Source organism: Sylvia atricapilla, chromosome 4 (assembly GCF_009819655.1).
Source record: "Sylvia atricapilla isolate bSylAtr1 chromosome 4, bSylAtr1.pri, whole genome shotgun sequence".
Lineage (NCBI taxonomy): Eukaryota > Metazoa > Chordata > Aves > Passeriformes > Sylviidae > Sylvia > Sylvia atricapilla.
The window spans coordinates 25,756,037-25,770,599 of NC_089143.1; the positions used below are offsets into that span (position 1 = coordinate 25,756,037).

The following is a 14,563-nucleotide window of genomic DNA, read 5'->3' on the forward strand; positions in this document are numbered from 1 at the left end:
CAAAGATGGAGTAGGGTGGTGTCTGTGCTACTCTGGTTCATACATTGTTGCCCAAATTAGGCAGGTTTTGAAGTTCTGGGTTTTTTTTCTTTGTCAGAAGCTACTGCAATGAATGCTGGTATGGGGCACTAATGAGCTATTGAGGAGTATGCTCAGTGTATGCTCAGCTCTCATAGGTTTCCTGTGGTACAGGTGACTGTATGACCATTAAAAGAATAATATCTACAGACAAGAGTCACAGGAATTGGTTGTGGGTATAAAGGATCTTTTAAAGAGGGAGAAAAATGAAAGCTTTATTCTTCAAGTTCATTATTTTATCAGACTCTTTTAAACACATGTATTGTTTATACACTAAGAATGCAAAATAATCATGACCACAAGCTAGAAATGAAACATAAAAGTTACAGATGGTTCAGAATGTTTACATTTGACTATTTCATAGCAGTGTGTTAGACATGCTGCAGTGCAGAGGAAACAACTGTAGGCTTTTTTTGTTCCCCAAATGTATTTGTGTAAATTCTTACAAAGTCAGCAAAACATGAGTAGTGAAAATAGAGCTTTAACTGGCCATAGAAATGTTGCTTTATAGGCAGCTTGTTAGCGTGGAAGAACAGGATGTGCTGTGATTGTTAGGACTTTATGAGCAGGTTGCCTCAACCTATGGCTCAAGGAGTGCTGTGTTAAAGCATGTCTGGGAATAGTGCTACTGGTTCACTGTGTGGAACTGGTGCTATTATTTAGCCTCTTTGCACTTACATTTTCACCTCTGGGATTAACAAATATTTACCCACATTTGAAAGGCACCTTCTGTTCTTCAGAAAAGTGCTGAATAAATATAGGGTAGTATTACCCTCACCAGCAGGTAATCCTGTTAATCTAACATACACTCTCTGTCCATGTTGAATATGTTCCATGCTACTTGATCATTGTAGTTAGATTAACAAAGGATATTACAGGGATTAACTGTTAAATAGTGGCTGCAGCTGCCCACCATGTGTGTTTACTAGCCAAGGTTTTAAATCCTCTTGCCTATAACAAATAGAAGGGATGCACTTGACTTTTGCAGAGCCAATTTTCCACCCAAAAGAACAATGTCTTGACCTAAGAGGTTGTAACACAACCTGTTACACGGTGCCCTGACAGCTGCTGTGCTACTGTCACCAGGGGAGACAGCTTCAGTGCTAACACAGGTTCAGATCTCTGCCCACCACACCAGTTTTGCAGAGTTGTTGTAAGGGTAAAACTGTCTCATTTTTCACCATGCTGTAACTGCTACAGGTCACAATTTCATTTCTAGACTACTTTATAAGATACTGTTGAAGATTAGGTCCTCCCCAGTGTAATGCAGGCTCAAAGTTGGCCCTGCTTTGAGCTGAAAGTTGGATGCAATGATCTCCATGCGCTACTTGTAAGTCAATTGTACAAAGTCAGGTGTAGCCTCAGCAGCATGGAGGTTGGCATAAGCAGAAACTCATCCTCAGGGCTCTTGAGGACATTCCTGTGTAGCTGCCTCAGAGTAAACTCTGTGTTGCTACAGCAACACCTTTATCAGCAGCACCCTGACTGATGTCAGGGTAGTTCTGGGAGGACCATGTGATGTGCTGGCACACTTCCCATGGGATACAGATACACCTTCACTGCTGTTGGCAGTGCTGGTCACTGGCTGTATTTTGTCCATTTCATTTCAGTGGTACTTGGAGAATCTCTGGGCTCTTAGAGATCTGGAAAGTATTTTCAACAGAGGATAGCTGGGCTGGTGTCTGAGAGAGAAGGGAGCTCAGAAAACACTGCATCACCTGCATGCACCACAATTATCAGTTTCTTATTGGAGTATGGAGGGAGAACATGTATTTACAAATGCTTCATTTAGCAGCTTTAGAGGTTGGAACTTGCACTTTTCTGGCTGGAGACTGATATGGAAAATGGGGGTTGAGTACAAATGCTATTTTAAAATTATGATGGCAATGATGTTTTTTAAGCAATTTTCTTTGTCATTTTCTCTTAATTAGGGTACATTGTGGTATTGAAGTATAGACTGCTAGGAGTCCAAATTTCCATTTTCAGCTGTAGCCTTTTCAAATCTCATGCTAAGCAGATATACTGGATCACTATTTGTGGGGAAAAACTACTACTGGTTTCCTCAGTCAGGCATGCATGGTTCAGAAATGCATTAGAATACTTTCAGTAGCCATATGAAGTGTTGGGAGCTCTTTATATGCAATACCCACAGCACTCACTTTGACCTTTGTGAGCTCTAAGCAGGTACCAAGCCAAGGAACCATTATCAGGTCTCATTAAAAGTGGCATTAAAGTGAGGTATTGTAAGGCTTTGGAAGGGAATAAAGTTTATAGGGATGGGGAGCCTCTCTAAATAGCCTGTAGAAAGTAACTTGAAAACTCTTATCACGATGGATGCAGTATTCCTTTTTTTTCTTTTTTTTTTTAAAGCCTCTAATTGTTTGGTTTGGATCCTGGTTTTATGTTTCAGTTTTAGAACGTAGCCTTTTTTGTCCCTGGGAAGATGATTAATTCTTGTTCCTACTGCTACATAATGAGAGGGAGAGAAGCAGGATGATGCTGCAAGTTTTTGATATATCTTGACTGCAGAGAAAAAATTTAGTTATATAACTTGTCCATAAAAAGAGGCCTCTTTCCCCTATCATCCTTTTTACTTTTTCCAAAACGGAATAAAACTGAAAGTAGCTTACTGTGGTGGAATTTCATGTTCATGTATATACACTGTATGAGAATTGGTGTCTTTAATATGCTCCGTACTTTGACACTCAGCATTTCTCTTTGCATTTTTAACAGAGGGCAAAAGAGTTATAAGACAGTGAGTGGTTTACAGGCCTTGAGAGGAACAGAACAGGACACATGGGAGATGCAGGTGTGTTCTGGATAGGAGGAAGAGGAAAATCATGGCAGAAGTCTGAGAAAATCCCTGGAGAAATGAGTGTACTCACAGCGAGTTTGCTGCTCACCTGCAAGTACCTCTGAGCAGTTCCTAAGGGAAGGCATATTTACCAACTGTGCCAGGGCAGCTCGTTTCCATTTACCTCCCTCGGGGCTCTACACAAAATTGAAACCATATCCTGGTTTGTGCTGGGATTCAAACTGATCTGGAAGGTCAGTAACAGCCTTTTATTAAAACTTGCCATTAAGTAGTGTTTATACAGTTATTAAAACATGTTTTTATAGTGCTATATTAGCCTAGTAATTGCTTGAGTGATTTCATCTATGTGCAGGATGCTGCTAAACAGAGCAGTGCCGGTGATACCAAATTAGTTGATTAAAGGTAATTCTGGAAGGGATGGTGATTGATACCCACTTTGCTTTCCTCTCTTATTGCCTTCAATTCTTTTATTACATCAGTCTGTGAAGATAGTCTCCAGAAACTGCTAAGACCAGTGTGCAGGATTCTTCTGACGTAATTAGGGCTATGGATAGCCTCCTGCACATTCCTTCTCTGTTCCCTTGAAGGAAACCTCTCTTCTGCTCATAAGAGGGGCCCCTTTCATTATTTACAGCTTCTTGTTATCGTTTGCATTCCTGTTTGCACGGCGTGGCGCCTCAGTGAAACCTCAAGGCTGTGCACTGACCATATTTCTCTCAATATCTCTCTTGAGCAAATGTCATGTTCACACTGGCACTTAATTGCCTGCCTCTTTTCTCTCTGGGTCTGCTTTAAGGTCAAGAACATGGTCAAGTCATCCTTTGGTTCATTCATTATTGTTACTATTGTTCAACACTACACAGTAATAAAATTCAGAACAATCGATCCTTCCAGAGCAAGTATATGAGGACTGACCCACTGGATCAAACCAAAGCTCTCTACATCTCAGTATTTCCTTCCTGGAGGGGGCTGATAATAAGGATCCAGAGGGACACACACAAGCAAATTTAAAGAGAAACCTTCTCTAGTCTTGACTCAGTGTGCATCATCCACAGAAGCTTGCCATGGCCATGAATTGTATTGTTCTAAAGCTAAGATAGGCTTGGTCTTCCTGCTGGTTTCAAGTTTTGGTAGTATCCCTAATTATTCAAAGTCACTATTGAAGGATTTTTGGGTTGGTTTGTGTTGTTGTTGTTTTTGTTTGGGGTGGGGTTATTTTCTTATATATAGGTGTGGGGTTATTGAACTGTTTCCATTGTTTTTACATTTCAGTAATACACTGTCCATAGCAGGGTGTTTAGGATGTAAACAGTGACAGGCCAGTGGAAAGATAGCAGCAGCTAACAAGAAGCAAGGAATCTAACCTGAGTGTCAGAAGTACTGTAATAACAGTGGCAATTTATTAAGATCTTTATTGACTTTTAAGATGGAAAAAGCAATTCCCAGTCTAAAATGCAGTCCTTTTTCCATCAATGTATAAAATGCTGTGAATCAAGCATTTTCTTTGTTCCTTATGTGTCCCTTCTATCTCAGGATATTCTATGATTCTAGGATTCTGAAACAATAAAATAGAAAACGTGCTGAACTAGGATGATTTCTCATGGAGCTGGAGGGTCTGCAGATACCTCAGAACCACTAATGAATTAATCTAAAACACATGGGTTTATTCCAAGGCAGAGGCATCTTGTATCATGGAAGTTACAGAAGAGCATAAAGAAAGCAAAGAACAGACTTTTCAGAAAACACTTTTGATGCACAACCTGAGGTATTCAGAGCTTAATATCTGAAATACTGAGTACCAGTGGCTCAGCTCTGTGCTGCAGAGTTTTGTATTTGAATAATTGGGGCTGAGCCCTCCCATTTTGGTTACCTAAAGCCAAATGATACATTCAGACACACTGGTCTCCACGTTTTCCCCAAGCTCTGGTAGTGAGTCACTGAAATTAAGAGTGTTTCTCAGAAATCACAATTCCAAGTGCAAATGCCAGACCACACCACTTTGAGACAAAATAGGCATTTCTTTATCTCTCTTTGTTAATGGCCATAGCTCTGAAGTAGTTAAAATAATAATAAAGAGGGAAATAGCAGCAGAAAATGCTGAATGTCTCCCCATATTTTAACAATTCTCCCCATGGGTAGGATTAACTTTTCCTGTCTACTCTGTATTTGTTAGTAAAGCTGTCATTTCAGAAATGGGCATTTTTCATTCCTGGTTGAGGCATTTTTCTTGGATTTTCACTCTAATTGTCCCCGTTAGCTTTTCATTTATTTGTTTCTTTTGTTTTGATTCCCAAGTAGAAGTCAGGAGAGAACTGGAGGGAATCACCCATTCTATTCCAGCGGGTGAAACACCAAACATTTCTCTTTCAAGAGGCTGAGTATATTTATCTATGTATGTGTGTGTGTACACATTCCTTGATGGGATGCAGACTATTTATTCCTGATCAACATTTTTCCTGATACTTTTTAGGTGCTGTAACAACACTGCATGATATATGTGTGCAGTATGGTTATGTGTAGTTTATTTATGTTTATGCCTATTTTTGGTTTTGCCACATGAACTTCATCAACTGACTATCACAGGTTTTCAAGAGGATAGAACTGTCCTCTTCCCACAGGAACACTGGCTGTCTAGTGACACTTGTGGCTCCTTTTTAACCGGGTGGAAATGGTTTGGCTCCTCCTCTCTGGGTGGAGCATCTTACAATAGGATGATTTAATGTATCATGTGATTGGTCAACTTTAATGGCCTATTAGCACAAGATATCGCCATGGAGGTAGTGGGAGGGTGAGCAGAGACAAGAAACAATGCCCCACCTGGTTTGAACAGCTGGCTTGTTATCAGAAAAGCAGCTGCCCCTCCTTCCTGGAGTTACAACAGGTAAACAAAAACCACCTCCCCAACTGGGTTTCAAGAGATGGAATAGAATAACTTTTTTTTTTTTTTTTTTTTTTTTTTTTTTTTTTTTTTTTTTTTTTTTTTTTTTTTTTTTTTTTTTTGTAACAAGACCCAACACATAATGTAGTTTATTTATTTTTATATTCATTTTTGCTTTTGCCACATGAACGTCATCACCCAACTATCACAGGTTTTCTGTCTGATATTTTTCTCTATTTCTAGGTACATTTCTTGGCTGTGTTGACTGCACTTCAGCTGTTCTTAAATGCCTCTGGTGTGGGTTTCATGCATCCGAGGATGTAAGAGTTATCTCCACTTGCTACTTGCTGACCTTTTCTGGATTTGGTAACAGAGTACGCTGTCCATGTATGTCAGTGACGCTTTTGTTCTAAGAAGCCCTGGCTTGGCAGTTGTTGTTCAGCTGTGAGGCAGAGATCCCCTTTCCCTGACACAGAGAGGAATGGGTCTGATTATAGCAGAGCTGTTGGGGAGTATGACTTGTCCGTGGCTGTGAACTTCTCAGGAAAAGTAGTTGCTAGGAGAAGACTACATAGTATTTATGGCAAGGGTGGTGGCTCTGCCTTCAGTAACAAAGCTGATTTATTTTATAATTTTGGGAACAGAAATCAGATCATCTAATGGTGCAATCTGTGTAGTGTTTTTCACTGCCAAACCTTCTACTGCTAAAGCAGTTCCAAAATGTTCCACAAGCATTGGATGGCATTTCTGCTGAGCTGGCTGTATAAATTTATTCATATCTGTTCTTACGCTTACTCTTCTTTTGTTTCTCTGTTTTTTGGGAATCTTTTTGTTTGTTCGGTTTGGTTTTTTATAGACTGGATGAGGTAGTTTAACAGAAAAGGGAAGGCTTTCTTCAAGCAAAGCCTCTTTCCAGGATGTCACATACAGAGCTTATAGGCACAGAGCTGTGAGACTTGTCCTAAGACACAGCCCATGAGGAGTAGGTAGGGGGCATTGTCACCCTTCCACTGGTGATTCAGTGGAGCTGAATTTCTCTCCTTCACCCTCTGTTTACCAAACAGCTGTTTCAGTAAAGCTCCCTGCATTCATAGTCAGGCTCCTTAGGTTTGCCATCACCCACTATCTTGCTAACCATCTGTGTACATTTGAGGTTTAAGATCAGTCATCAGGTGGTGATTGTGCCAGTTTGTGTACAAAGCAGCAGCACAAGGGTCCATGCCATTCTTACCCCTGTTCTGACAATCTCTGGATTGCTGCCAGCCAGAAAAATAATCCTCAAACCTCTTTGAGGTTTGCTGCTCAGAAAAGAGCAGTGGGGTCAGCAGCGGTGGTAACTGGCAGGACCTGCAGTGAATGTGGTGAAATGGAAGAGGCTAGAAGGAGACAAGAGTGAAAGGAGTTGATCAGTATTAAGAGTCAACAAATATAAATCACAAGCCTAAGAAGCAGGATGCACCTTAGCCTTGTCAAGATAAGAGAAACAGAATGCATGTTGCCAAGATAAGAGAAACAAAACCTATTGTCAGCAGAAAACTGAACCAGCCAGCGAAGGACCGCGCATGCTTTAGAAAGAAAGGTGAAAAGGGCAGAGTGAGGAACAGTGCGGGCCTTCATTGGAATGGCCCCCGAGGAAGACTCGGAGCATTCCTTACTGCGACCACCAGAGTACACTGCACTTGTGCGTCATGTATGCTAATGATACTAATGATTTCCGAGAAGTAATTTGTATAACTACTTCTATCCCAAGGAATGTAATGAATATGCATGAAATTTAACCATAAATTGTGCTGCATGGAAGTGCTGGATGTACGCATTAGGAGGAGCGATCCCCCACATAGCCGGTGCTAAATAAAGCAAATACCTGCACTGGGTCAGTCTCTGAGATGACTCTTAGCTCAACCTATGAGCGAATCAAGAGGACATGAGGCTGAGTTATGATTTGAACACTAAACATTTGGGTGTTGTCCTCTGTATTATCTGTCTTTCTGATCCAGTATCTTCTTTTGTTGGTCCAGGAAATATGCAGCAAGTACTAAGTGGCAAGTTCTGTGGTGATAACACAGATATTCTTGCAGAGAGATCTGTGCCTTGTACTTGATAATATCCCATCATTAACTGTAACGATGTTGTGAATTGTCTGCCAACATGCAGTCTAAAAGCTCACAATAATCCTGACACAGGACAAATCTCAGATAACAGATTTCCAAGTACTTATTTGGCTACGATATACAAGCAAGACAGCCACAGGATGATTCACTGCTTTAAGAATTTGGGCTGGATGACCTAATGGCTTCTTTCGGAGAGAAGGCAGTTCTCTCTCTCTTAGAGCAAACGTGCCTGGAGAAGACGGCTAATTTACACTTGCTTTCTGCAGCGCACCACCCAGCCCTGCCTTCGTGGTGCTGTACAGCAGTCAGTGCTGGCTGGAGCAATGCTGCTACTCTCGACCCTTACAGTCCCTGAGGAAAGAGTGGTGGCCCCACACCTCCGGCTGTGGCTCCCAGCTCGTCTGTAACCCAAAATTCCGGCGCTGGGAGCAGAAGCCGTAGCACAGCGGAGGTGACGGCGCGGTGCAGGTCACAGCGCGGGGTGGAAGTTCCCCCTGCTGGAGGAACCGACCCACTGCGACCAGCGGAGCAGTGCAGCCGTGCGCATCTTCCCCGAATTCAAATTTCTAGAGGTGCCTTTATTTACGTGTCTTTCTGTGCCTGCAGCTTTACCAGAAAGCTGTGGGTTGTTGGTCTGTGTGTCGCTAGACGTATTGGTTTTCTGGGGACTAGATCCAGAGAGCCAACTTAAGAAAAGGTGATCCTGTTATGGAGCACTTTTGAGCTCAGCAGAAGAAAGGCAAAGTGTAAGGTCAGGCTGGATTGGGCTCTGAGCAACCTGGTCTAGTGGGAGGTGTTCCTGCCCATGGCAGGGAGTTGGAACAAGATGATTTTTAAGTTCTTTTTCAACCAAACCGTTTTATGATAAGGGCTGGATGTTGTGGAGAGGGCTGTGAGGATGTCTGTGGAAACCTGGGACTAGAGAAGTCTGTGATCAGCTCCTAGGACTGTCGCTTGTGGTTTGAAATGTTCAGTCTCTCCTTGCAAGAGTTCTTCCCAGGTTACTCACAATACATATGAGAGATTTTCAAAATCTTTCAGCTATGCTGTATCAGAATGATGGGGACACTTCACTGCAGATGTGCAGTCTTCAGAAAGAACCATGTATGTGACATGGAGGCGAGGATCCTGCAGTGCACCCAGGGCCAGGGGTGACTGGAGCCCTGGATCTAATGCCAGAAACAGGCCAGCAGCTCCACAGACCAACCTCCAAGTAAAGCTTGGGGCTGCTCTGTTGACAACCTTGAGATCTCAGGACTACTGCAAGACAAAACCTCATCTTGAATTGCCATGGGCATGTGTGCTTCCACGAGAAAAACCAAAGCAGGGGAGATGATCTCAGGCAATCTAACCACATTTGGCATGTGTCAGTGAAATAAGGGAGAAAATCTCAAAGGAAACTTAGAGACCAACCTGCAGGTCAAACCAACGTATGTTATTTTTTGTGTGGGCAGCTGTTCCTCATGGAAATTGGACTTGACAGCCGTGAGACCCCCTAATGAAACGTGATGTCAAGGAGAGGTTGCTGCTTGTCATCACTGATGATGATGATGGGAGTTTACCTGGATCGTGTGGTCAATACCCTTGTGCCTGGACACTTTGGGGGATATGGCACAACGGGGAAATCCTTCTCTTTCTATGGATCGAAGACATCCCTCGACCACGAGCCTTAGCTTTGCCTTTCCTTTGACGTGAAAAATCAGTAGTGTTTCCTTCTTGTCCGGCTCAGCTGCGGTGGTCCAGAAGCGCCCGCGTACCTGCCCGGTGCCACGGGTGGGGCAGGGACCCCTTCGGCACCCAAAAGCTCCTCGCACGGCCCGGGGTCTTCCGCGGGGGGCTCCTCCTCCTCCCGCGGGGGGCGGCTGCGGGCCCTGCCCAGTGTGGGCGGCTGGGCCCGGCTGCGCGCTGGCTGCGGGCGGTGCCGCCAGTGAGGCTGCGCTGAGGCTGCGGGGCCGGATGGCCGAGCCGCCCGCCCCGCGCACTCGGGCGGCGGCCGGCAGCGGGCGAGGACACCGGGCGAGCCCTCCCTGCCGGGAGAGCCAGCCCTGCGGCACACGGCAGCGCCATGGTCTCATGGATCATCTCCAGGCTAGTGGTGTGAGTAGCTGCCGTTCGGCACCTGCAGCGTGCGCCCGGTGTGCCCGCGCGTGTGTGTGCGGTGATCGCGCCGCCGGTCCAGGCTCGCTCCTGCTGGGGATACTGGGCTAAATTTATCAGGTTGTTGTCGGGGCCGGGGCGCTCGGCTGCCCGGCGGGTGAGGCAGGAGGTAGGTGGGTCAGATGGGATTTTCCAGCATGAGAAGATCACCGGTGGGTGGAGGGGAAAGCGCTGCCGCGCTGTACAGCGCAAGGTGACAGGGGAGAAAGAGAACGAGTGACATCGCCCGGCGCCCGGCGATGGACGGGCTCGGGGTCCGGAGGGGGAATGGAGCATCAACGGGTGGGAAAATGGACATGGATTTGGGCAGCGGCGCTTTGTTACCGGGCTCGGCGCGGCTGGGGGCTCGCGAGGGGGCGTGGGAGAGGCGGCCGCGGGGTCTCCCAGCCGCCGCCACCGCTTTCTTCTGTCTGTTTTGCAAAAGAAATATCAAATATTCCTTTCCTCTTTGCAACTTGCTGCCCACCCTCTCAAAAGACCATCTCGCTCTCCGTTTAACCTGTCACCCTGGGAGAAGGAGCGTGTGGCTCTTTGCACTTGTCCTACAGCTTCTCCATGGCTGAAACTGCTCTAGGGGGGAATACATGTAAAAATTCCCTGAAAATTCTTCCCAGGAAACAGGGGAAAACGGAGCAAGCTCGCGATATATGTTTATCTCCCCAAATGAGATGAGGTTTAGTGAGAAAAAGGCATTTTTGATGCCATTTGGAAAATTCCTGGAGGAGGGGGATTACAGACTTAAGGTGGGGCCGCAGGATGGATGATCTCTCTTCTGGAAATGTGACTGGGGAAGGCTAATATATCGCATCAGATGAATAATTTACCAGTTTTCTCTGTCATGTACATACAGATGTATCTCCTGCAGATTCAGAAGGACATCTGTTGTGCTCTTAAGTTATTTTAGAGCGTCTGAGAGGGCTTGTCACTTTCTTTGTCTGAAAGAAACGTGCCATGATGTTGCACCATCAGCATGTTTCCAGAAAAGCATTTTCAAGGTCTCTTTTGCCATATGAGATGAAACATCAAAAGGAAAACTCGCCTTCATCTTAGTTATGTCTCTGTATCGGTAAGACATTAAGTGTCAGATATGAAAATTTTAGGGGGCTCTAGAGTTGAATTTAGCCCCTGGAGATCTGTCATCTGAATTCAAACGCCATTATTTGGGTTGCACTTCATTATGAGAAGGAGTGTTAAGTATTTAAAAGATTTAATTAGAACAGTATAACTGTGCAGATATCTCTGCCAGCAATGTGAGATGTAGCATGTATTGTCTAAGGCAGCTTTTCTTTCTTCTCTACTACACTAATTTCCACTTTGAAAAAACCCACATTATTGTGTAACCCAGCTAATCCTCAAGAACAAAGAATGTCTGCACAGAGATGGTAGTTTAACTTACTTGTCTCAGCACATGCACATCTACACAGATGATTTCATCTAAGACACATGGACTGGATAAAAATCTGATAGGGGCAGGACCTGCAGCAGTTGACCAGTCAGGTAATTAGCTGAGTACGCAGACCTTCCTGTTCTCTTCAGTGTTACCTGAATAACATGTCATAGCATGGAATCAGCTGTGCAGAGGGCAGTACCAGTTATTTGTTATGCTGCATTTTCAGTAGCAAATAATGAATATGCAGTGTAAATATTAATTATTTAGTAGTCATAGTAATAAGTAATAATTTTGCAAGGAAATCTAGAGCAAGCCAAGCTTGGCCACTACTTTCTTTCAACTGCTGAGTGTACATCCATCCTTTAAGGATATTTTGCACCAGGAAGTGCTGGTTTATTATGATCCCAGTAAGAAACTCAAACTCTTTAGGGTATTGCTTAAAACACTATTTGCTAGAGGTAGCATTGGAAAAAAAAAAAAAAAAAAAAAAAAAAAAAAAAAAAAAAAAAAAAAAAGGGAGAGTATAAATAATCTTGCATTCCATCAGATCCTGGAAACCCCAAGGTGTCTGACATGGAAGAGCCCTCCAATTGACAGAGCATACCATGCAGATCTGTCTGTGGAAAGGTTCTCTTGCACTTTGATCTTTTCAGCTCTCAGAGCATTTTCTTTTTAATTCTAAAGATATTTCCATTCATCACTTCTGCTGCCAGATGAAAAAGATGTTCACAAGTGACCTTGTTGCTACACTTAGATGAAGACAAAGATGGGCAGGTGGTTTAATGTCAGGTGATGAGCAAGTTGCTCCTGCATCCAAGAGGTATGTGCATACCAGAGAGCCAGGATACACCTACAGCACAGCACAGAGTAACTGTGAGCTGGATCCCTGACTCCTTGGTGTACAGTGGTCTTCAGATTAGGATCATGCCAAAGATTTAATCTCCCTAATCCACCTTCCCTATCTCGTTATGAATCACTAGTTGATCTGTCAGTACAGATAGCTGTGCTTTAAGTAGAATGGCCACCTGGCTGGGCTTTTTTCCCTTCTGCTTGTGTCTGTGTAGTTGGTTTTTTTTTTTTTTTTTGTTAAATCTTTTTAACTGATAAGGATTATGAAGAAAGTGGTGTGATGTAGTGTGGTTTAGTCACACTGTGAATGTTGATTTGTGCTCTTATGACTTCTGCTGATCTTTACAGGGGTTATGTCTGATATGACTCAGCTAACAGAAAGGGCTTTAAAACAAAAGGCAAGCCTTTGCTTTGTCTCTATGGTGCTTTGCTGTTTCCACTGCCTCTGATTTGGTTGTGTCCTGGCAGTTTGTATTTCTGAAACATTGCTGAAGGAGAAGAACCTGTGAGCACTTCTCACCTCTTTCAGCAGGAAGTCAGGCAGCTTACTGCAAACCTTCTCTTACCTTGTTTCACCTTTAGTGTTTGGGCTTTGTGTCCAGAGTCTGGCTGGTTCTGTTCTGCCTGCAGAGCTATGTGCTAGGAACCCTCAGAAGAGAAATGATACCTTGAGAGCATCTCTGCCACAGAAGTGTGTTAAAGTCAAAGTTATTATGTTCAGGCTCTGCCCTAGGTACTGTATACAAATGCAAAACAAAAAGATAATCATGTCTCTGGATATCTTTTTCCTGTAAGAGCTCAATTCTCATTTTCCTGTGGTATTACTCCCAGGTAATTTTTTCACTCATCTCAGTGAGAACAAAATTAGGATATTTCTTTTCTCATGGCAGTGGATTACAGATGACTTTTCCACCAAAGGATGCCTGTGATCACTGGAGTTGCAATTGTTGCATCTTGGAGTGTCTTGTTCCTACATCTCTCACAATAACTGGAATGGGATAACATCATTATTTGTGGGTTAATTACAGCCTGTTTTTATTCTTCATCTCTGAGTACATCTCAAAGGATGTGCTGAAGCACCTGTATCTCAGTTTCCTCATCTGTGAAGTGTAATGAACTGTTGTGAATTTATCTTCTGTGAGGCAGACCAGAAGGGACCATTGATCTGTCTTACCAGCTACAGGTTATTGCTATTCAATTTCAAAGGAGATTCAATTTGCCTCAAATGGTAGAGGCTTCTCTAGGAGAAGGAATTGGGATCTTTCTTTGTTATTGCAGACCAGTTCAGCTACAGTGCACAGCACTGGCAATCCTGGACGGCTACTTTTGGCTGTCTACAGGCATTTTGAAGTTAAAAGTGGTGTATATAAATGCAGCCTATTGTATTGGCATGGGAATCCTGTCCTTTCTCCGAAAAATGAAATCTGGTTGATGTGCTTGGGATAATACAGGACAGAAATAAAGGTTTTTTGCTTCCATTCTGAAAGTTAGATACATCACAATGCCTGTTGAAAGACTTTCAATCTGGAACACGTGACAGAGGAAGGAAATGTCAGTAGGAACGAGGCTGGGTTAGACAGGTTATCAGTAGATGATATGATGCTGTGTGATGACTTAGCCATTTGAATTCCTCCTGTGAGAAGCTTAGAAGTGCATTGCAAATTATTATAAAATGCTTAAATATCTTCTTTGTGGTGAAAATCCACAGCCTTAATTATGCTTTTTTTGTCACACCAGAACACTGATTTCTTATGTTTTGATGTGAAAGAGAATGGCAGCCTTAGATATGTTCACTGGGAATTCCCATCCCTGTGTGGAAGTAACAGGGATTTAGGGATCTGTCAGAGGCATCCTTTCTTCCGGCTGTCCCTGGAAGTAGTTGGATTCTGAACAAAATCAAGGGGGCATCAAAGAATTCTTTGGCCTGATGTGTGAAATTTCCTTTCCTATCACAGCTTGTTAGCTTTCTCTTTCTTGGTTATTGTGATGCTGTTTTAGCAAGGCTGTGAGATTGGCCACCCCCATCCTCATCTGGTGTCAATCCATAGTGCTACTGAGTCAGACATTGATTTCATCTTTATATCTGTAAAGAATTTCCATTTTAGAGATACTTGGCAGATTCTTCCTCCTCCCGTGTTTCATGTGTATGGGAAGCCTGAAGAAATTTATGAATGAAACAAAACCTGAAAAGTCATATCATGGATATTATCTGAAGGTAGAAAATGATAACTTGTGTTTTCTACATGAGAGGCAGAGACAGGATTCACTCAAGCAGGCAAGGACTG

The 14,563-nt window shown here is 43.4% G+C and overlaps 1 protein-coding gene across 4 annotated transcripts in view; it reads left to right on the forward strand.

Annotated features, from left to right (window-relative positions):
- The first annotated feature begins 9,810 nt into the window (after positions 1–9,810).
- The window catches only part of REEP1 (receptor accessory protein 1), a 68,082-nt gene continuing 63,329 nt past the window's right edge, over positions 9,811–14,563 (forward strand). For 3 of the 4 annotated variants that reach the window (XM_066317327.1, XM_066317328.1, XM_066317329.1), the window contains exon 1: positions 9,811–9,979. In XM_066317327.1, the coding sequence (XP_066173424.1) occupies positions 9,948–9,979 (32 nt within the window). In that variant the 5' untranslated portion in view covers positions 9,811–9,947. Of the gene's footprint in view, positions 10,149–14,563 lie in introns of all 4 variants that reach the window. The other variant, XM_066317331.1, reaches the window with a different exon arrangement.